Source organism: Grampus griseus (genome assembly GCF_964374135.1).
Source record: "Grampus griseus genome assembly, chromosome: 11".
Taxonomy (NCBI): Eukaryota; Metazoa; Chordata; class Mammalia; order Artiodactyla; family Delphinidae; genus Grampus; species Grampus griseus.
The window spans coordinates 20763207-20786840 of NC_139005.1; the positions used below are offsets into that span (position 1 = coordinate 20763207).

Below are 23634 nucleotides of genomic sequence, written 5' to 3' on the forward strand. Positions count from 1 at the left end.
TAAAATCCCTTTTTAATAAAAATTGTTTGAGAAAGTTTGCCCAGTGACATTACGACTTTATAGACTGAATTTGGACTCTAATTGTTGTGCGCCAAGGGCAGGACGGTAGAAGAGGTTGCTGTGGTGCAGACAGTAGTGTGGTTGTCTAGAGAATTTAGAAACAAACAATAATGAAACTAAGATTCCTAAAAGTCATTCTTCCTTTCATTGTCACCGTGTTGCAGAGATTCTAAACAATATCAGTGATGAAATACTCTCCCTCACCTCGGTGAATCACTGCTTCCACCAACCCCACTCCTTACCCTCTTTGGTATGCTTTTAAAAATGTGAACTCTTTAAAAGCACATTTAAAATTTTTAAGTTACTTTGTATAGTTTTTGTATGTTGTATACTTTGGGGGGGGTATTTTTAGAAGTAGGGTAGAGTTTATAATTTTTTACTACCAAGATCCTATTTTATTTTCTCTTTTGTCAAAGTCTTCATCCCACTTTTAAACATTACCAAATTGTATTTGATTAGTAAATGTCTTGTTTTTTTCAGTTAGACTTATAACCAGCAGTCAGGTTAGCATTGAAATGACAAGTTTAGCACAATAAATTTAGGAAATTGTTTTCAAAAGCAAATCTGTTTCATAGCATGGACAGCCTTTGTATGGCTGGTGGACCTCCATGACTGCTTCAATGGGCATCTCTACAACTTGTGCGTGTGTTGGGGGAGTGAGGATGTGTGTGCGTGCACACGTTCATGAACACACATTAAGAGAGAAGGAAACGGGATGCAGGGGAAAGAGCTTCAGAGGAGTGGCTGTGTCCTGAAATCAAGAGCTGCCTCTAAAGGTCACCACTTTCCCAAGAGTCAGAGACTAAAGGAAAGTAATGGCCCAGCCAACCTCAGTGTGAAACAATTTAGTTTTTAAAAGAGAGAGAGAAGCAGGTATGTATTAAACCAAGCCCAGCTCAGTTCTTGACCTGAACTCGAGCGCCTGTGATGTGTGTACACTTACAGTCTCACTTCCTCTTTGGGATATTGTCGTTCCACCCTACATGTCTCCACTGTCAGTTAACATACTGAGTTGTGATTGTCTGTAAACAGGCTTTATGTAGTATATGCGATTGGGATGAACTAATTCCACTGTAATAAAATAGTTTGCTCCCTGAATAGTGTCTTCCCTACTGTTACACTTTTATTTTTAGAAGTGAAGCTTTGTTTCAGGATCAGAGTCTCAAAGGAGAACATCCTAAGCCCTTTTGGAAATAGAACTGACTAGAAGTAAAAAAAAAAAAATGCAATGAAGACCACAAAGACAAAGAAGCTAAAATACATGGTTTTGACAGTTTCCTGAAAGTATTTTACGTTCTCAATTGATTATGAGCACCCCAGATCCTGCATAAATTACTTATGTATTTTTATACTTTGTGTTTAGAACCCCAGCTTCTGGGGCATGTTGTTGGAAAGCCCAAAACTATAGAACTGTATATTTGGTTTTTAAATACATCTTCTTTGATCATTGTTACCCAGGGCATGTCAGAAAAAAAAATTACTAGTATAACCTACTCTTTAATTCCCAAGGTTAATTTGGTAAAATACTTCAAAATGCTTTGTTCCTTAAAAGATTTTTTTAAAAAAACCCAAAAAAACAAAAAAACCCACCATTTAAAAGGGAACATATTTAATTTGCTTCATTTCCAACCAGATATAATTAGTGCTCAGTGAAGCCTCAGCTCCCAGCACACAAAACTAGGACATTGCTTTGTCTCTTGTTAGTTTTATTTAATTTGACTTTAGTGTCTTCACAATGAATTTATTGGCCTGATAAATTACTCCTTTGTTTTCAAAGACAAATCCTTCCTATCACTCAGGTCTCTGTCAGTCTCTCCTACTTAGAGACTTGTGGAACATTCACAGATGTTTATTCTTCCTACATAATTGTAAGACTTTTTTTTCCCCTAGAAAATGTTTACATTCTTCAAGTTTGTTTTTGAGTTTTCTTTTAAAAACTACTTTAACGGCACTCACAGTGTGAGGCATTAGAATCACAGGACTGGAAGGGACATCATGGGTGTTCCTCGTGATTGAGCTGGAAACAGGATCCAAGGCTGAGGGTTCCTGTGAGGCTCCTCCTCTCGCGAAGCTGAGCGTACCGCTCAGGATCAGGCTCCAAAGGGTCAGGAAGGGGACTTTCACAGCATTTCTGGAAGAATTAGTTTTGCTAAGTAGATAGGTCAGTCTCCATTCCTTGGGTTTTCTTAGGCAGGTGTAAAGTGGCCTCTTTGTTCATCTGCTGCTTATACTTCCCTTGTGATAAATCTGGGGAGATGATAGGGGTCTGAGTGGCTAGCGTTGTATGGTAGATTCCTATTGGGGCTGGATGTAGAGGACTGAAGATTGGAGACCTGAGTTCTTTACTTATTTAACTTAACCCTTGAGCAGATCAGTTAGCCAGCTGTTTTGTTGTTTTGTTTTGTCTTTGGTGGTAGGAAGGGGTGTAACAAAATGACAGTGATAACTGCCTTGCCTAATTTTATAAACTAACACTTAATCAACACTATTTGAATTTTTCAGGATAAAAAACAGAAAGTGTTATCTCGGGGTTGTAATGATTCTCACACTGTGGTCAGTTGTGGAAAACTTCATGGTCTGTAAACAGCACTAGTAATTGATGATTTCCGTGTCATCTTCCCCTGATTTTTGTAATAGTATGATTTTCACGTTAGTGCTCTTAGCCTTCAAAGGAATCTGCCTGTGACCTGGGAGTTGAAGGGGTGACTTTTTCTTCTACTTGTTATTTAGTTCTTGAGTGGATTTATTTAAATAAAAGATTATAACCTGGCTTAATTTAGAGAAAGCACCTGATTTGCCTAGATTTAATGAGTAACTATAAAAAGTATTTGTTGTCTGTGTTTTTTCTATATAATCACGTGTTACTGAATGTCTGACCCTGGTGGTATCATGATTAACAAAGAGCATGCGAATCACGTTGTGTATTTAAAATTAACTCGTTATTTTATTTCCTTGACTTTGATCATTCTCTCCACAAATTTGAGTATTGGATTCATTTAAACAGTGGCCTTTTTGTTTTGTTTTTGGTAAGAGTCTCATTGTTTTTGCTTTTTTAGTTATTGTTGAATAATAACTTTAAACATATTGGTATTCTTGATTTAAAAAAAAAGAAATTAAGACATTGTTTCTCTCCATAATGTAAGATTTTTCGTTCAGCAGCTAAGCACAAATGATGGGTTCCTTGGATTTGAATCAAAATTAGCAACTTCGTCGTCATTTTGCCACTACTAGGTAAAGCTTGACCAGTGGGAAAACTTTCAGAAGGAGTCCAAGTTTATGCTTCTACTAGTGCCTCAGTTGACTGGCTATAGATGCCTCTTGGTCATGAAAACATCTATCCTGTGTTACAATGTGGAAACCTCCTTAATGCCCTCCCCCACACCTCTTGAGCAGTAAATTCCTTAGGCGTTGAATCCTTGATTCCCATTTTATTAATGAGGTAACTGCTGACTCTTTATTGGACTTTGACTTTTATTGTTTCCTGAGCACTGAATATAGAGAACTAACATGGATATTTTATTTCATCTTTTAGACCGTGATTTACATAGTTTTATTCTGTGTGATTTTTTTCATAGTCTAAAATTTTGTAACTTACTTAATCTATCTTCTCTCCTGAATATATTGTTATCCATCACATTGAACACAAACCATGAGTTTTCTTGCATTCGTTTTCATACATACGGCTTTCAGAGTATTTCATTGTTTAGTTTGTTCCTTAGAGGTCTGTACTATTTTGCTTCTTTGGGAACTCAGTTAGATTCATATTATTGTAGATTTGTGGACATTTAGGCAATCAGAAATGCATAAATCTCCTGGCTTTGACATTGTATGATTGTATAATTTGAACAGTTATCTACTGGGTAATTCATTAATTAATGAGCCTGCAGTATGTTCACAAAATTAACAGTTAGAAAGAAGGGGGAACCCTCATTTCTAGGTTAAACTAGTTAAGGAGAGAGAGAGTGTGTGTATGTGTGTATGTGGGTGCTTGTGTGTAGGTATATACATATAATATAGATACACACACATATACATACATATATATGCATGCATATGTGTATACACAGATACATATATTAAAATACTAAATTGCAAGTCTAGATCAGACTTAAATGGAAGCATAGGACAACCTGATATAAATCTGTACAGTAATGCTAAAGAGATACTATTTAAGGGCATAATTAGAGTATATATGAGTTTTACAGCTTTATGTCACCTCTCTGACACTTTGATGTGTTGGATCTGTCTTCTCACCTAAAGAAGCTAAACATAGCAATTTAAGAACACGTTGACTGAGAAAACAAATAATATATTTGAAGGAAGAATTGGGTAAAGAGCATATGTTGTGTTCACTCTGTATATTCCCAGGCTATGAAACAGGAGAGGATATTAATACAGTCTATCTATGGGTTTATTTATCTTCATAATCTTAGACAAGTTATTCAGATAGGTAATTTATAAACCAGAATCTGAAAATGGCTTGAGAAGTCTGCGCTCTTTACTTTTATCAATTCCTTTGTTTTGATTTCATTAGATTCCTTACATTCTTTTTATTAAAAACCCTCTTAGTTTGTAGGGTGGTGCTTGTGTTTCTTCTTGACTGGTGACATTTGGCCTATTTTGATTAATTTGTTTTTAGAGAGGGAAGAGCTTTGCTTAAGTGATAAGGTGTTGAGAAAGAGCTGTGTCAGGAGAGTTTTATACTACACTGATTTTTTTCCCATTTCTGAACATTAGACGTTATTTTTTGCAATCATTTTTCTGTCTACTCTTTCATAAGTATGATTTACTTGCACATTTCCTTTCACTGAGTATTTAAAAATTAATATCCCTAAAATTATTTAAATTAAATGTTTTATTTGAGAAGTCACAAATTGTAGATTAAAACAATAGTATTCCTTCTCTAGGTATTGCCTTGGGATATATTTAAGAATTTTACAATGTGGTTTAATATTCACAGTAGCATCATTAATGGGAAGGTTTAACCTTTATTCCAGAGTTTAAATCAATATTGTAGGGCTTTACTTGGCTTAAAATACTTGAATGCCAATTTTATCACCTCTCAGTTCACACTTATACTTTCTCACTAGAACTGTGTTTTTTCCCCCAATAAAATGTAAACTGTAGTCTCTGTGCTGTGCAGTTAGCACCTGTGTTATACAACAAACACATACGTTGCATCCACTGTGTGTCAGTCACTGTGCTGAAGTGTTCAAGGAGGTAGAAGGAGAATCAGAGGAGTTAGGCAGATAAGCACTTTGAGAGTTGCCACGGTAAAACCAAAACAGTGATTTGGAAGCACAGGGAAGAGTGGACACCTCCAGATCAGAACAGGGGCCGAAAGACTGGGGAAAGATGCCTGGAAGGAGATGAAAATGAGCTTGAAGGATATGAGGAATCAGAAGCATTTTCCAAGGAAGGAGAGCAGCATATGCAGGGCAAAGGTACTTGAGAGAATGATGTATCCAAAGAACTGAAATGTCTTGGCACAAGGGCGAAGGGGAGCTGGGAGAGTTGCGACATGATCAAGAGGCGGTACCCTGAGGGCAGTGGCGAGCCATTAGAGGACTCTAAGCAGGAGTATGGAATCAAATTTGTGTTTAAGAAAGATCTTCTGGGGCTTCCCTGGTGGCGCAGTGGTTGAGAATCCGCCTGCCGGTGCAGGGGACACGGGTTCGTGCCCCGCTCCGGGAAGATCCCACATGCCGCGGAGCGGCTGGGCCCGTGAGCCATGGCCGCTGAGCCTGCGCGTCCGGAGCCTGTGCTCCGCAACGGGAGAGGCCACAACAGTGAGAGGCCCGCGTACCGCAAAAAAAAAAAAGAAAGAAAGAAAGAAAGAAAGATCTTCTGTAGCAATAATGTATAAAATGGATGTGCAGGGGGAGAGACAGGAGGAAGGTGGAGGAATCATTTGGCAGGCAGCTGCAGACTGGAGCAACTCCACTCCAAGCTATGCAGCGTTGTTTGTAAGAGCCCCAAATTGGAAGCAACCGTGCTGTCCATCAACAGAAGATAGATGAATAAATTGTGGTGTGTTTGTACAATGGGGAATCCCTCCTGCAGTGAGAAAGAATGAAGTACCTGCTATGAACAGCAACGTGGATGCAGCTCAGCAAGCATACTGTCAACCGAGGAAACCAGGCCCCACCTCATACGATCCGGTCCATTTATACAAAACCCCAAACCAGGCAGAACTAGTCTGTGATGATGGAGGTCCTTTCAGGGAGGGGCCGGGACTAGGAGGGGGCTTCTTCTTGATCTTGGAAGTGATTAGACAAGTGTGTTTGCCTTGTGAAAATTCATCACACTTAAAATTGCTGACTTTTTCTGTAGTATGTTATACTTTAATTCAACTGCTTCTTCAAAAACCCACTTTTCTCCACTGCAGTACCGTTCCCAGCTCCCTTCTAAGTAGTGACTTATTACCTTGCTGCTACTTCCCTCCCACTTTGCATGTCACTGAGGCAGGGGGTGGGTTTCAGTGACTGGTGGAGTAGTCCTTGGCCACATTTTTGGGACCCATTTTGTTCCATGGGGTGATCCTTCTGCAAGTGACCTTCACCAGGTTAACTGCTAGTGCTTGAGCTTTGCTCTCTACTCTGAACATGTAGGGCTTGATGAAATATAAACACATTGTGGAAATCAGATATACTAATGAAATGCAAATACATTTATTTGAACATAAAAAACTAGGGCCCTTTTCCCCCTTAAACAAGCAGTTTAACTTGGAAAGTGTACTAGGATTTTAAACAGTCAATTGCTTTAGTTGCTGCGCCCTACAGTTGAGCCATTTCTATTTATTCATGTGCTCAAGGTTAAACGTGTAGCTTTCCTCGTTGCATCTGACTGCTGACTGACCGGTCACAGCCACCTTCACCTGGACACTGTAGTTTCAGTAAAGGGCAGGGACTAGGCCTAAGCCCAGTTCTCTAAATAGAATATTGTCAAGTCGAGGACCACTTTAGTCGGCATCACTAACGATGTTTACAGTAAATATCAGGTCTTTTGCCCTGAAATTTCACAGTGCACGTCTCAAAATTAGCACCTATCTTTTCAAATAATATTGAATGCTCATATAGCAACACAACACTTCCTGGATTATTTGAAGCCCAAAACTTCCCCAGCTTAAATGCAGAGCAGCACAGAGTGTCTCTTTAAAGAGAGTGGCAACTAAAGACAGTGTGAAGAATAAAGTGTGGAACATTATGGAATAGCATTATTTGTTTCATTACACGGAATAATTAAACTCTCTATTAGAATTTCGCTACATGGAAAATACCTATTACAGGCATACCCCGTTTTATTGCCCTTCCTAGATATTGTGTTTTTTTACAAATGGAAGTTTTGTGGCAACCCCGCATCGAGCAAGTCTATTGCCACCATTTTTCCAACAACATCTGCTCACTTCGGGTCTCTATGTCACAGTTTGGTAATTCTCGCAATATTTCAAACTTTTACATTATTATTATATTTGCTATGGTGGTCGGTGATCTTTGATCTTGCTATTACAAAAAGATTAGACTCACCGAAGGCTCAGATGGTGGTTAGGATTTTTTAGCAATAAAGTATTTTTTAAGTAAGGTATGTACATTGTTTTTTTGGAGATAATGCTATTACACACTTAATAGACTACAATATAATAAACCTTTTATATGCACTGGGAAACCAAAAAAATTGGTGAGACTCACTTTATTGAGATATTTACTTTATTGCAGTGGTCTGGAACCAAACCCACAATATCTGTGAGGTATGCCTGTACTTTAAAATATCACCAAAAGATGCAGCTATTTTTGCATATCATCTAGGGATTTCATTATATAACTGACTTACATTTTCTTCAGGAAATATATAGAGTAAGCAGGATTATTTTTGGCTCTTAAAGAATAAGGGAAAACTACCTTTTCAAATTGTTTGAATGGATACATTTGAAATGTTCTGTGAGTTGAAATAGTTCTAGTTTAACAAAGATTCTTAGGGATCATGCATGTTTAATTTTGCCAAATATAATTTCTGCCTTCCACACTCTTAAAGCATTTAGTACTTTAATCAACTGGTCGCAGGAGAAGAAGGTACAGAAAAGAAAGGGAGCCGTGGGTGGCATGAGACAGTGGACACTTGGTTGGTACAAAGGGGTGTCATAAAAGTGATGGAAACAAACTAAGACCGACACACAGAAGTGAACAATTCAGTCTAGTCAAGGCCTCCAGCAGCCCCTACAACCCCTCACTGTCAGCCAGGTCCTGATGGCAGTGAGTGGAGAGCCATTGGAGCGTTCTGAGCAGGAGTGTGGGATTCAATTTGTATTTAAGAAAGACCAACTGTTACCCTTTCTATACTGTGTTAATTAACTCTGAAAACTGAATTTAGTAGAAAGGTTTATAGTCTAGCAGCCACTTTGACAGTCAGTCAAAGAAAGTCTAGTGCTCACTTTTTCCTTAATTTTATGTTTATTTTATTACTATTTCCTCCCCAAAGTATTTTATTTTGGCTTTGAAATGTTTACATACTAATTTAGCTTAGAAATATATACCTGAAAAGGAACATGTTTGATATATAAAGTTTGCCTATTTAAAGTCACCCTCATAGTCATTAGTCAAGACAATGTTTTGTTGAAAAGTTTGTGAACTTAATTCGTTGTAACTGTAAGAATGGGCTTGTCAGAATTAATGGGCTTGATATTTATGATATTATGAGTGAGAAGTCTGTAGATGAAAAAGACATTTATTTTTATCTTCTGTTAAGTAAAACAGTGGGTTTCATTGTAGAATGTCATAAATACTAAATTAAGGAAATAGATTCCTTATACCTGAAGGAGGCTATAAAGTTTTGAACATAGTTTAATATCACTTGCTGGCTGAGTGACTCTGGCCGAGTTACTGATTCCTCTGTACCCCAGTTTCCTCACTTGTTTCATGATAATTCACGTCACACAGAGCTATAGATGAGTATCAGAAGGATTCAATCAAATTTTATACACACACGTATATTATAATATATAAAATACATATAAATATATAGATATACAGTTAACTTTGCATCTGTCACATAGTAGAATTCAGTACGTGTTAGCTGTTTTTTATTGTTGTTGCTAGATTAAGTAACAAAAACATGTTTTCATTTGAAGGGTTTGGTTTACAATCAAGGTACCAAAGTGTATCTGCTCTCGGAGCAATAACACAAATCTATTTGTACTTACATCTGTCTTTTAAAATGTCACCAAGTTTTCAGTAATTTTTTTTAGTAAAAATACATTATAACATTATTGCTCACTGCCAGTTTTCCAATGAAAGAGAGCCATGAAATCGCATACGTAGTAAAAAGCATGATTTAATTGATGACAGAATCAGGGTTTTTTCACATTAAGACTTGGAGAGTGTGATATCTTTCCCAGTCCTGGGAGCTCAACGGGAGTTAAACCATCACAGAACTTTGGCACTGCACACATGCCTCCAGCTTTCTCTAAAGGGCCGCAAGGTAGACTGGGACACCAACAGAAGATGTAATTGCAAAACAGATGGCTTTTTATGTTCCTTTTTAAAAATAATACTGCAGCAAGAAATGCAACCCAATGGTACATTATTTTTGTATCTTTTACTTAGATTTTATACCAATAAAATCAAGTTGTAAGGTCCACCTTCCATGAACATTTAAGAAAATTAGCAAGAACAAGCAACACAGAGTTTTTTCATGGCAATGTTCCTATGTCAGTGGCAACCCCCATTTTATGTTCTGTTTTCATTAGAGTTCTTTACAAGAGCAACTCCCTCAACATCTTCTGTACTGGACACTTAATTAAGTTTAATCATTTAATTTCAGTTTTCAGAATAATCTAAATTAGTATTATTCCTAAGATTGGCTAACATCCATCCACGTGACCTTGATCGAATGATAAAATTTGGCTAGACCTCAGCCTTCTGTGTTCAGTGAAATTATTATACTAGTTGTTGGCCAGCAGGTTGCTAGCTCCGAAAGGAAAGATATCTTATCCATTTGGTGTCAGTGAACTCTATGAAATGAGTGACCTTTATCTGTCTGGAGAAAGTACCATCCCTCCTTGACATCTTTAGGTGTAAGGAATCCGCAGCTTCCTTTGAACTTTCACCACATAGAGCCAAATTGTTTTTGAGTGATTTTGGTAGGCTTGTGACTTGGAAAGAAGAATACTGCGAGGCTGGAATAGCAGAAAAAAGTAAGAAAGATGCACATGTTATGGTTAGTAGCATTCGCGTGGAGTGGTGGCATTCCAGTTAAAGCTGACTCAGGGTTGCTACCACTAGAGAGATTTTGACCATCATGAACTGGCTTACAGTGAGGGCTGTAGGGGCTTTTGGAGGCCCTGACCTAGACGGAATTGTTCATTTTTATGTATTGGTCTTGGTTCATTTCCATCACTTTTATGACATCCCTTCAGACCCACCGAGTGGCCATAGTCTCATGCCACCCTCCCCGGCCTCTCCATGCCTTGTTCTCCTGTGACCCTTTTCAAGGTATGAATTTCCAGGTTAAATTCCCAAGCAAAACACTTCCTCTATCAGTGTTCTGTCAGCCAGAACTCAAAGAAGAATTCAGTCTAATAAATACGTCCTTGTATTTCCATGGGGTATCAGAATGATTTTACAAATGGTAACCATTTTGAAGGGACTAGGGAATAAATGACTTTTTGGTGGTGTCAGTTAGTATTAGATTAGTAAAAGGAATTATTTCGAATAAGAACTTGCTTTTGAGATTAGCTTTGGTTACTGGAAATATATCTCTCTATTCTCTAAAATGGGTAAATGTAAAGATTTTGCTTTTTCTTAAATTATAATTATTACATAGAAATCCTGTATTTCTGCTCAGAGCTTTAATTGGCAGGTCAAAATTTACTCAGATTGTTAGTTCAGAAATAAGTACTGTCCTGACGAAGTACTGTACTCCCAAAAGGTTTTTGATACTGCTCTGTGACCTGTTAGTTTACACCTCTGGGTATGGAAGAAGTCTCCATTTCAAAATCATAGTATAGGTTTAACATTATATGTGATTTAGAAAAATACAATTGTCCATAAGCTATCTGGAGATGAGCTTTGAATAAGAAACTCACCTGAAAATAATGGCTCTTCTAACACCAAATTTGATGCTAAATAAAAAAACTAAAGTTACTAGTTATATTTATTTTAAAAGTTTATTTTTGGGGCTTCCCTGGTGGCGCAGTGGTTGAGAATCCGCCTGCCGATGCAGGGGACACGGGTTTGTGCCCCGGTCCGGGAAGATCCCACATGCTGCGGAGCGGCTGGGCCCGTGAGCCATGGCCACTGAGCCTGCGCGTCCGGAGCCTGTGCTCCGCAACGGGAGAGGCCGTAACAGTGAGAGGCCCGCGTACCGCAAAAACAAACAAACAAAAAAAGATGGTTCTTAGTAGAAGGATCAATATTTTCATATCAATAACTTTAACTTGATTTGTATCATGTTTATACCAGATGCAATTGATTTTTTAATATGGGTGCTAATCCCAATTATCATTTCTAATCTCCATTTAAAAACTTTGAGAGTGTTGGCTGCTCTTAGGTACACGGTGTCATAATCTAAAATGTCTTTATTTTCAGGTGCTCTTACTAAAATAAAAATAATGTTTCCAAAATGTCGCTTTTCTATTGATTTTTTTCCTTCAGGAAAAGTTATTTCTAATTTTTGAAAGTTATAATTTTTACTTCCATACACAGAACAAACTTTTATTGAATTTACACTTTGAGCCAAGCCCCGCACTAGGTACATTTTTTTTAAAGGCATTCTATTTCTCACACATGCCACTTGAAAAGTTATGCATCTTAAGTAATAGACTCAGGATTTGAACCTTGGTAAATGCTATCTCCACTAAATCAATGGTCCCTTGGAAAAAATGGCTTATTCCAGGAAGTAGTTTTTAATGGCGTGAACTTAAAGAAAATGCCGGAAATCTCTAAGAAGCTTTGCTTAATATTAAAGGCAAGAGTTAAAAATTAACACAAATATGCAAACATATTTTATTTAGGCCTCTGTAAAATAAATGTGGACATAATTTTCCAAGACTGGAGGAATAATTTGTCGGCACTGAAAAATGAATCTGACCATGAGACACTCATTTTGCTGGCATGAGCATTTATTTATCATAGGTTCTCTGAATTAAAACTGTAGTTTCTTAGCACGATTTAGTTGTTTTACCTCTTCTCTTTCTCCTGGAATGGCAAGTTTATACCTACTGTCTGATTGTTGTTTATTAATAGAAATAAATTTCCAGGAGGTGATAGATGAGTTTTCTTAGTATAATTTAGGACATTTTAAGAACACTTATTTAGGTACAATGAATCCTTTTGGAGAAGCCTGCCTTACTCATTCCTTAGTTTCTTTATTCACCCCAGTTTTGAATATATGCCCCCACATTACAAGGTTCGAGACCTTGGGAGAGTTACTTATTTAAGCTCTCTGAGACTCACTTTTCTCACCTTTAAAATGAGGCCAGTGATCCCTAACTCACTGAATTGTGCTGTGAGGAATAAATGAGACACGATACACTGTGCTTGGCAGATGGTCGGTGCTCGTGCCACTCCTCACCATGGTTTTGGAGTGGTCATGTGCACATGTAATATTTGGGAAATGTTAGATCGTTGCATGTGTTTGAATGCTGTGATCTGAGGATGATGAGTGATAGAGGAAAGAGCATGGGTTTATTAGATTTAATAGTTAATAATGCACATACTGCTTAGCTTTGAGAACTTCTAAAAACATACTATTAAAGAAAAATCCTATGATTTAGACAGGTCCCTGAAAAGAAAAATATAAAACCCATTTTTAGAAGGGATGGCTTCATCCTGGCAATGAAGACTTTTTGTATAAGCAAAAGAGAAAGCTAGGGTTCTATTAAATATTCTCATTTGTTCTGTATTGTTCCTGCAAGTAAAACTTTAAACAGTGAATCCATCACTGTTTCTCAGTGCCTCAAATTACATTAAAGGACTGGTAGAAATCTTATTTTTACATATAGGCAAATTTTCTAAAAGTTAGACGTTTGCATCCTATAGTGTAAAATATATTTTATAGGCATTGTTCCCCCTTCCACTCCCCACCCGCCATGCTAAGTCACTGAGTAAGTTTAACAGAGTCTGACCAGTTTCTCTACCCTGGGGTATCAGAACCTTTATCTTGCTGCGCATTGTCTCCCAGAGATGACATGTTACGAAATGTTTCTCAAAATCGTTGGACTGGGGAACCTTATTTCCCCATGGTACATCTCTCAGGACTGCTGTTCTCAAGAATTCATTTTGGGAGGCTCTTATTTTTATTACTAAGGTCATCTTCCTTAGCACCGCTTTTGACATTGTGTACCTTTTTGTAACAGCCGATTTCCGTGACACCATTTGCAGAACTGCATTATAGCAAAATAATGGTCTTGATTAAAGCAACTTACTTTTAACTGCGTTTCCAAAATACAGAACAAGAGTGTCAAACATGCATAACCTGAACATTGCAGTTCAGGGGCAGGTAACCTATGCCTGGCGTCTGAGGCAGTTTTCCAAAAACCGTTACCTGTATCTGCCAAATTCTGGTTTCTCATTGCCTCTTTTTTTCCTAATGTGTTTTCACTCTCTCTCTTCTCCTCTCACGTTGTGCTTCATCCTGTCACACTCTCCAGGTTGTTTTTCATCTTCAGTTCCTTTCCCATTTCTACAGGCAGGCAGCAGGTACCCATAGACATTTTTTTCCTTACATCAGTAATATTTAAACATTAAAAAGTTAATAGGGGCTTCCCTGGTGGCCCAGTGGTTGAGTCCACCTGCCGATGCAGGGGACACGGGTTCGTGCCCCGCTCCGGGAAGATCCCACATGCCGCGGAGCAGCAGGGCCCGTGAGCCATGGCCGCTGAGCCTGCGCGTCCGGAGCCTGTGCTCCACAACGGGAGAGGCCACAACAGTGAGAGGCCCGTGTACCGCAAAAAAGAAAAAAAAAATGTGATGGTATACTAAAACCTTAATGGAACTTAATAATGAGCCTCATAAGTTTCTTTGAAATAATATAGGTTTCTTGGGGGATGGGGAGAACTTTTAATGAGATCTGATGTCTTTTGTGTTAGGTTTCCCAAGTTTAATATCTTTTTTAAAATAATGCTCTTTACTTTTTTATTTTAATTTTTAAAATTTTTGTACAATTTTAAAGGTTACTTTCCATCCACAGTTATTACAAAATATTGGCTATATTCCCCGTGTTGTACAACACATCCTTGAGCCTATCTTACACTCCATAGTTTGTACTGACCACTCCCCTATTCCCATATTGCCCCCCAGCTACTGGTAACCACTAGTTTGTTTTCTGTATCTGTGATTCTCCTTTTTTGTTATATTCACTCGTTTATTGTATTTTTTAGATTCCACATATAAGTGATATCATATAGTATTTGTCTTTCTCTGACTTATTTCACTTAGCACAATACCCTCCAAGTCCATCCATGTTGCTGCAAATGCAAGACGTTCGTCATTTTTTATGGCTGGGTAGTAGTCCACTGGATATGTATACCACATCTTCTTTATCCATTATCTGTTGATAGACACTTAGGTTGCTTCCATATCTTGGCTGTTGTAAATAATGCTGCTATGAATATTGGGGTGCATGTATCTTTTCGAATTAGCGTTTTTGGTTTTTTTGGATGTATACCCGGAAGTGGAATTGCTGGGTCATATGGTAGTTCTATTTTTAGTTTTTTTGAGAAACCTCCATACGGTTTTCCACAGCGGCTGCACCAGTTTACGTTCCTACTAACAGTGTAGGAGGATTCCCTTTTCTCCATGTCCTCGCCAACAATTTGTTACTTGTGTTCCTTTTGATGATAGCCATTCTGACAGGTGTGAGGGGATATCTCACAGTGGTTTTGATTTGCATTTCTCTGATGATTAGTGATGTTGAGCATCTTTTCATGGGCCTGTTGGCCATCTGCATTTCCTCTTTGGAAGAATGTCTGTTCAGTTCTTCTGCCCATTTTTTAATTGGGTGGTTTGTTTTTTTGATGTTGAGTTGTATGAGCTATTTATATATGTTGGATATTAATCCTTTATGTCGGATATTAATCCTTTATGTCATATCATTTGCAAATATTTTCTTCCATTCAGTAAGTTGTCTTTGTTTTGTCAGTCGTTTCCTTTGCTGTGCAAAAGCTTTTAAGTTGAAAGGTCCAAGTTTAATCTTTTAATGAAACATAAGGGACTATGTATTAAATAAATTTTAATTCAGCTTTAAAAATTCAGCTGTTTTTCCTTTTAATAAAATAATTTAATTTTAATATATTAATTTAACACAATATATTAATGTTTGACCGTTTTTTCATCTTAACTTATCCCAAGGAAGAATAATACATATTCTATTTCTAGTAAATAGAGTGCCTAGCAGAGAAGGAAACAAATCTTATTTTAAGTCAGAACTCTTATGTTTCCTTTCCTTAAATGTTCTCTAAATGGATTAGGGACAGTAGCACATAAACCTCTTATTTGACACTTGGAGTGCACACCAGCCTATATAATGCTCAAAGAACCTAGCAGTAAAGGAACTTTTTAAACTTTGTTTACTGGATTTCTTACATTTCCTCGGCCTTGGAGCCCTTTTTCCCCGGAAATTTAACATCTTACAGATTTCCTAACTGAGGAACACAGTTTGGGAATCAGCTTGCTGGGGGCAGGTGGTCCTTCCTCTGGGCATAAAGGGGGTTAGTGAAGCCACCTTGGCGCTGCAGTGGAAGCAGAGAGAGCTGAAGCGGCACTCTGGGAAATTACAGTGTGACAAAAAGGTTTCTTTTAAGACTTATTTATTATTTATTTGTTTTATTTTTGGCTGCGTCAGGTCTTAGTTGCGGCACGTGGGGTCTTTCGTTGTGGCGTTGGAGCTTCTCTCTAGCTGTGATGCGTGGGTTCCAGAGTGTGTGGGCTCTGTAGTTTGCAGCATGCAGGCTCTCTAGTTGAGGCGCGCGGGCTCAGTAGTTGTGGCACGTGGGCTTAGTTGCCCCACAGCATGCGGGATCTTAGTTCCCCAACCAGGGATCGAACCTGCGTCCCCTGCATTGCAAGGTAGATTCTTTACCACTGGGCCATCAGGGAAGTCCCAACAAAAAGTGTTTTTGTACCATCCCTAGAAAAAGTAATTAGGTTTATTCTCATTCATCTCACATGTGTTCTGACTCATCTACCCAGGTGACCAGGTACCTTCAAACTGTCTTAGGTCCTTTAACAGAATATAAAAGGACTAAGTTACTATTTATAGTAAATACTATTTTATAGGAAAAGTTCGTATTGTTTTTTAAATAAGTTTTTAAATGATCAATTAATCCTGAAATGGCCGTGCCATTGTAAACCATTAAATTTAAATGTTTTCTTTAATTAAATCAATGTTTATTACATCTCATAAACTTTTAACATTCTTTTTTAAAAACAGCAAAGAAATAGGAAGATCACAGGACAATGGGCAAACAAATCATAGATTGATTAAAGATTTATTAACACAGGAAGTGTTGAGATTTTAAAAACCCACAGAAAAAAGAATTGTGTGTAATTGATTTTTAGTAGGCTAATAATAACATTCTAATCAATAGAAAAAAATCAAGACATATTGTTTGACCATATGAGAATGCAGAATTTTCTGCTTCACCTATAATGCAGCTAAACAAAATATTAAACACTGGGGAAACACAGCAAGTTAAAAAAAAGTTTACATTATTAGAATAATTCTTAAATTGAAGACAGTTAGAAAATGAGTATTTGCAGTGCTGGACACCCTATGCCAAACAACAAGCAAGACAGGAACACAACCCCATCCATTAGCAGAGAGGCTGTCTAAAATCATAATAAGGCCACAGACACCCCAAAACACACCACCAGACGTGGACCTGCCCACCAGAAAGACAAGATCCAGCCTCATCCACCAGAGCACAGGCATTAGTCCCCTCCACAGGAAGCCTACCCAACCCACTGAATCAACCTTAGCCACTGGGGACAGACACCAAAAACAATGGGAACTACGAACCTGCAACGGTAACCTCCTCCTGCGAAAAGGAGACCCCAGACACCATAAAGTAAGATGAATGGGAAGACAGAGAAACACACAGCAGATGATGGAGCAAGGCAAAAACCCACCAGACCTAACAAATGAAGAGGAAATAGGCAGTCTACCTGAAAAAGAATTCAGAATAATGATAGTAAAGATGATCCAAATCTTGGAAACACAATGGAGAAACTACAAGCAACGTTTAACAAGGACCTAGAAGAACTAAAGAGCAAACAAACAGTGATGAACAACACAATAAATGAAATTAAAAATTCTCTACAAGGGATCAATTGCAGAATGACTGAGGCAGAAAAACGGATAAGTGACCTGGAAGATAAAATAGTAGAAATAACTACTGCAGAGCAGAAGAAAGAAAGAACAATGAAAAGAATTGAGGACAGTCTCAGAGACCTCTGGGACAACATTAAACACACCAACATTCGAATTATAGGTGTCCTGGAAGAAGAAGAGAAAAAGAAAGGGACTGAGAAAATATTTGAAGAGATTATAGTTGAAAACTTCCCTAATATGGGAAAGGAAATAGTTAAACCAGTTCAGGAAGCAAAGAGAGTCCCATATAGGATAAATCCAAGGAGAAACACGCCAAGACACATATTAATCAAACTATCAAAAATTAAATACAAAGAAAAAATATTAAAAGCAACAAGGGAAAAATAACACACAAGGGAATCCCTATAAGGTTAACAGCTGATCCTTCAGCAGAAACTCTGCAAGCCAGAAGGGACTGGAAGGACATATTTAAAGTAATGAAGGAGAAAAATCTACAACCAAGATTACTCTACCCAGCAAGGATCTCATTCAGATTTGATGGAGAAATTAAAACCTTTACAGACAAGCAAAAGCTAAGAGAATTCAGCACCACCAAACCAGCTTTACAACAAATGCTAAAGGAACTTCTCTAGGAAGGAAACACAAGAGAAGGAAAAGACCTAAAATAACGAACCCAAACAATTAAGAAAATGGTAATAGGAACATACATACCAATAATTACCTTAAATGTAAATGGATGAAAATGCTCCCACCAAAAGACATAAACTGGCTGAATAGATACAAAAACAAGACCCATATATATGCTGTCTACAAGAGACCCACTTCAGACCTAGGGACACATACAGACTGAAAGTGAGGGGATGGAAAAAGATATTCCATGCAAATGGAAATCAGAAGAAAGCTGGAGTAGCAATTCTCATATCAGACAAAATAGACTTTAAAACAAAGACTATTACAAGAGACAAAGAAGGACACTACATATGATCAAGGGATCAATCCACGAAGAAGATATAACAATTGTAAATATTTATGTACCCCACATAGGAGCACCTCAATACATAAGGCAAATACCAACAGCCATAAAAGGGGAAATAGAGAGTAAAACAATCATAGTAGGGGACTTTAATACCCCACTTTCACCAATGGACAGATCATCCAAAATGAAAATAAATAAGGAAACACAAGCTTTAAATGATACATTAAACAAGATGGACTTAATGGATATTTATAGGACATTCCATCCAAAAACAACAGAATACACTTTCTTCTCAAGTGTTCATGGAACATTCTCCAGGATAGATCATATCTTGGGTCACAAATCAAGCCTTGGTGAATTTAAGAAAATTGAAATCGTATCAAGTATCTTTTCCGACCACAATGCTGTGAGACTAGATATCAATTACAGGAAAAAATCTGTAAAAAATGCAAACATATATAGGCTAAACAATACACTACTTAATAACCAAGAGATCACTGAAGAAATCAAAGAAGAAATCAAAAAATACCTAGAAACAAATGACAATGAAAACACAACAACCCAAAACCTATAGGATGCAGCAAAAGCAGTTCTAAGAGGGAAGTTTATAGCAATACAATCCTACCTTAAGAAACAGGAAACATCTCAAATCAACAACCTAACCTTATGTCTAAAGTAATTAGAGAAAGAATAACAAAAAAACCCCCAAAGTTAGCAGAAGGAAACAAATCATAAAGATCAGATCAGAAAGAAATGAAAAAGAAATGAAGGAAACGATAGCAAAGATCAGTAAAACCAAAAGCTGGTTCTTTGAGAAGATAAACAAAATTGATAAACCATTAGCCAGACTCATCAAGAAAAAAAGAGAAAAGACTCAAATCAATATAATTAGAAATGAAAAAGGAGAAGTAACAACTGACACTGCAGAAATACAAAGGATCATGAGAGATTACTACAAGCAACTCTATGCCAATAAAATGGACAACCTGAAAGAAATCAACAAATGCTTAGAAATGCAAACCTTCGAGACTGAACCAGGAAGAAATAGAAAATATGAACAGACCAATCACAAGCATTGAAATTGAGACTGTGATTAAAAATCTTCCAACAAACAAAAGCCCAGGACCAGATGGCTTCACAGGCAAATTCTATCAAACATTTAGAGAACAGCTAACACATATCCTTCTCAAACTCTTCCAAAATATAGCAGAGGGAGGAACACTCCCACACTCATTCTACGAGGCCACCATCACCCTGATACCAAAACCAGACAAAGATGTCACAAAGAAAGAAAACTACAGGCCAATATCACTGATGAACATAGATGCAAAAATCCTCAACAAAATACTAGCAAACAGGATCCAAGAGCACATTAAAAGGATCATACACCATGATCAAGTGGGGTTTATCCCAGGAATGCAAGGATTCTTCAGTATACGCAAATCAATCAATGTGATACACCATATTAACAAACCAAAGGAGAAAAACCATATGATCATCTCAATAGATGTAGAGAAACCTTTTGACAAAATTCAGCACCCATTTATGATAAAAAAAACCCTCCAGAAAGTAGGCATAGAGGGAATTTACCTCAACATAATAAAGGCCATATATGACAAACCCACAGCCAACATTGTCCTCAATGGTGAAAAAATGAAACCATTTCCACTAAGATCAAGAACGAGACAAGGTTGCCCTCTCTCACCACTATTATTCAACAGAGTTTTAGAAGTTTTACCACAGCAGCCAGAGAAGAAAAAGAAATAAAAGGAATCCAAATCGGAAAAGAAGAAGTAAAGCTGTCACTATTTGCAGGTGACATGATACTATACATAGAGAATCCTAAAGATGCTACCCGAAAACTACTAGAGCTGATCAATGAATTCAGTAAAGTTTCAGGATACAAAATTAATGCACAGAAATCCCTTGCATTCCTATACACTAATGATGAAAAATCTGATAGTGAAATTAAGAAAACACTCCCATTTACCACTGCAACAAAAAGAATAAAAGGTAGGAATAAACCTACCTAAGGAAACAAAAGACCTGTATGCAGAAAGTTATAAGACACTGATGAAAGAAATTAAAGATGATACAAATAGATGGAGAGATATACCATGTTCTTGGATTGGAAGAATCAACACTGCGAAAATGACTCTACTACCCAAAGCAATCTACAGATTCAATGCAATCCGTATCAAACTACCATTGGTATTTTTCACAGAACTAGAACAAAAAATTTCACAATTTGTATGGAAACACAAAAGACCCCAAATAGCCAAAGCAATCTTGAGAATGAAAAACGGAGCTGGAGGAATCAGGCTCCCTGACTTCAGACTATACTACAAAGCTATAGTAATCAAGACAGTATGGTACTGGCCCCAAAACAGAAAGATAGATCAATGGAACAGGATAGAAAGCCCAGAGATAAATCCACGCACATATGGTCACCTTATCTTTGATAAAGGAGGCAAGAATACACAATGGAGAAAAGACAGCCTCTTCAATAAGTGGTGCTGGGAAAACTGGACAGCTACATGTAAAAGAATGAAATTCGAACACTCCCTAACATCATACACAAAAATAAACTCAAAATGGATTAAAGACCTAAATGTAAGGCCAAACACTATAAAACTCTTAGAGGCAAACATGGGCAGAACCCTCTGTGACATAAATCACAGCAAGATCCTTTTTGACATATCTCCTAGAGAAATAGAAATAAAAACAAAAGTAAACAAATGGGACCTAATGAAACTTAAAAGCTTTTCTACAGCAAAGGAAACCATAAGCAAGACAAAACGACACCCCTCAGAATGGGAGAAAATATTTGCAAAGGAAGCAACTGACAAAGGATTAATCTCCAAAATTTACAAGCAGCTCATGCAGCTCAATATCAAAAGAACAAAAAACGCAATCCAAAAATGGGCAGAAGACCTAAATAGACATTTCTCCAAAGAAGATATACAGATTGCCTACAGATACATGAAAGAATGCTCAACATCATTAACCATTAGAGGAATGCAAATCAAAACTACAATGAGGGGGCTTCCCTGGTGGCGCAGTGGTTGAGAGTCCGCCTGCCGATGCAGGGGACACAGGTTCATGCCCCGGTCCAGGAAGATCCCACATGCCATGGAGCGGCTAGGCCCGTGAGCCATGGCCGCTGAGCCTGCGCGTCTGGAGCCTGTGCTCCGCAACGGGAGAGGCCACAACAGTGAGAGGCCTGTGTATCGCAAAAAAAGCACAAAACTACAATGAGATATCATCTCACACCAGTCAGAATGGCCATCATCAAAAAATCTACAAAAATAAATGCTGGAGGAGGTGTGGAATAAAGGGAACCCTCTTGCACTATTGGTGGGCATGTAAATTGATACAGTCACTATGGGGAACAGTAAGTATGGAGGTTCCTTCAAAAACTAAAAATAGAACTACCGTAGGACCCAGCAGTCCCTTTACTGGGCATATACCCTGAGAAAACCATAATTCAAAGAGTCATGTACCAAAATGTTCATTGCAGCTCTTATTACAATAGCCAGGAGATGGAAGCAACCTAGGTGTCCATCGACAGATGAATGGATAAAGAAGATGTGGCACATATATACAATGGAATATTGCTTAGCCATAAACAGAAACGAAACTGGTTATTTGTAGTGAGGTGGATGGACCTAGAGTCTGTCATACAGAGTGAAGTAAGTCAGAAAGAGAAAAACAAATACTGTATGCTAACACATATATGGAATCTAAAAAAAAAAAAATGGTCATGAAGGGCCTAGGGGCAAGATGGGAATAAAGACGCAGACCTACTAGAGAATGGACTTGACGATATGGGGAGGGGAAAGGGTAAGCTGAGACAAAGTGAGAGAGTGGCATGGACATATATACACTACCAAATGTAAAATAGATAGCTAGTGGGAAGCAGCTGCATAGCACAGGGAGATCAGCTCGGTGCTTTGTGACCATCTAGAGGGGTGGGATAGGGAAGGTGAGAGGGAGGGAGACACAAGAGGGTAGATATATGGAGACATATGTATATGTATAACTGATTCACTTTGTTATAAAGCAGAAACTAACACACCATTGTAAAGCAATTATACTCCAATAAAGATGTTTTAAAAAAAAAAGTTTAAGACAATTATCAAACTCCTCCAGTTAAATAAATGGGTAGAGGACAAGCAGATCATAGATGGGGAAGTTGTTAGCCAACGAAAGAATTAATATCCTTCAGCTAATATTTTCTGCACACCTATGCCTTATGCTGCACTTAGTGTTGAAGTTTCAGTGGTGTAGACAACACTCTCGGTCCCTTGGCCAAGAGTGTGAGGCAAGGGGCACAGGGAACAAACAGATGCTGACAAGGCTGCGGAAACTGGTTCGATTGTTTTTGATTCCTAAAATGACAAAAAATCTTTTCTTTTTTTTAACCTCAGAAATTATCCTAATGAAGTAATTTTTGTAATAAATTAGTTTGTATGTTGAGCAATAGGGCTTGGTCAAGTAAATAAGATTTCTTTGGTCAATGGAGAGTGACTTTATGAATAATATTCTAATTGTGGAAATAGTACCATGAGGTGTCATGATTGGTGGCCATGGTTGTAGTCACACTTCTAAGTTCAGTTCTGTGAATAAGTAAGCCCATGGTCATTAATGGTAGTAGGACTATGATATATTAAAATTTGTTTTGGTAACATTTACTTACTAGGAGAAATGGTAAGATTTGTTTTATTAAAAATGTTTTTTCCTCTTTTTAGCTGACTACACAGACTCTGCCTTTTCCGTGTTTTCGTGGCCAGAGACATGACCTGACGCCTTGATGACCAGTCTCAGGGCCCTCTGGTGACTGGCTGGGTAACCATGGAACTTAAAGTATGGGTGGACGGAGTTCAGAGGATTGTTTGTGGGGTCACCGAAGTCACAACTTGCCAGGAAGTTGTCATAGCATTAGCTCAAGCGATAGGTAAGTGAACTCTCGGGGTGTCTGAGATAGAGTGGTTGATGCTTATGCTTCCTATTGTTTTTGTTTGTTTTAAATACAGATGTCCTGTGGTTTCTGTTCATTTGGTTCCATAATACATCTCTCAGGCACACTTTTACTTATTACTGTCCCCTGTCTCCAGCTTAGGTCAGTCTGTGAAGATACTTGTTCTCTGCCTCACCGAGAGTTTACTGATCTTGAGTCTATAGACTGCACTGTCTTCTCCTCACCTGTTGTTATCGTAAACAATGATTTCTGGAACTAAAAAGGTTTTCTTGAGCCAAAACATAGATTTCAA

General features: G+C 37.8%; 1 protein-coding gene across 1 annotated transcript in view; it reads left to right on the forward strand.

Moving 5' to 3' along the window:
* The window catches only part of RASSF8 (Ras association domain family member 8), an 87178-nt gene that overhangs the window by 45445 nt on the left and 18099 nt on the right, over window positions 1-23634 (forward strand). Inside the window, exon 2 of the mRNA XM_082665092.1 lies at window positions 23113-23318. Coding sequence (XP_082521218.1) covers window positions 23216-23318 — 103 coding nt within the window. The 5' untranslated portion in view covers window positions 23113-23215. The remainder of the gene's footprint in view (window positions 1-23112; window positions 23319-23634) is intronic.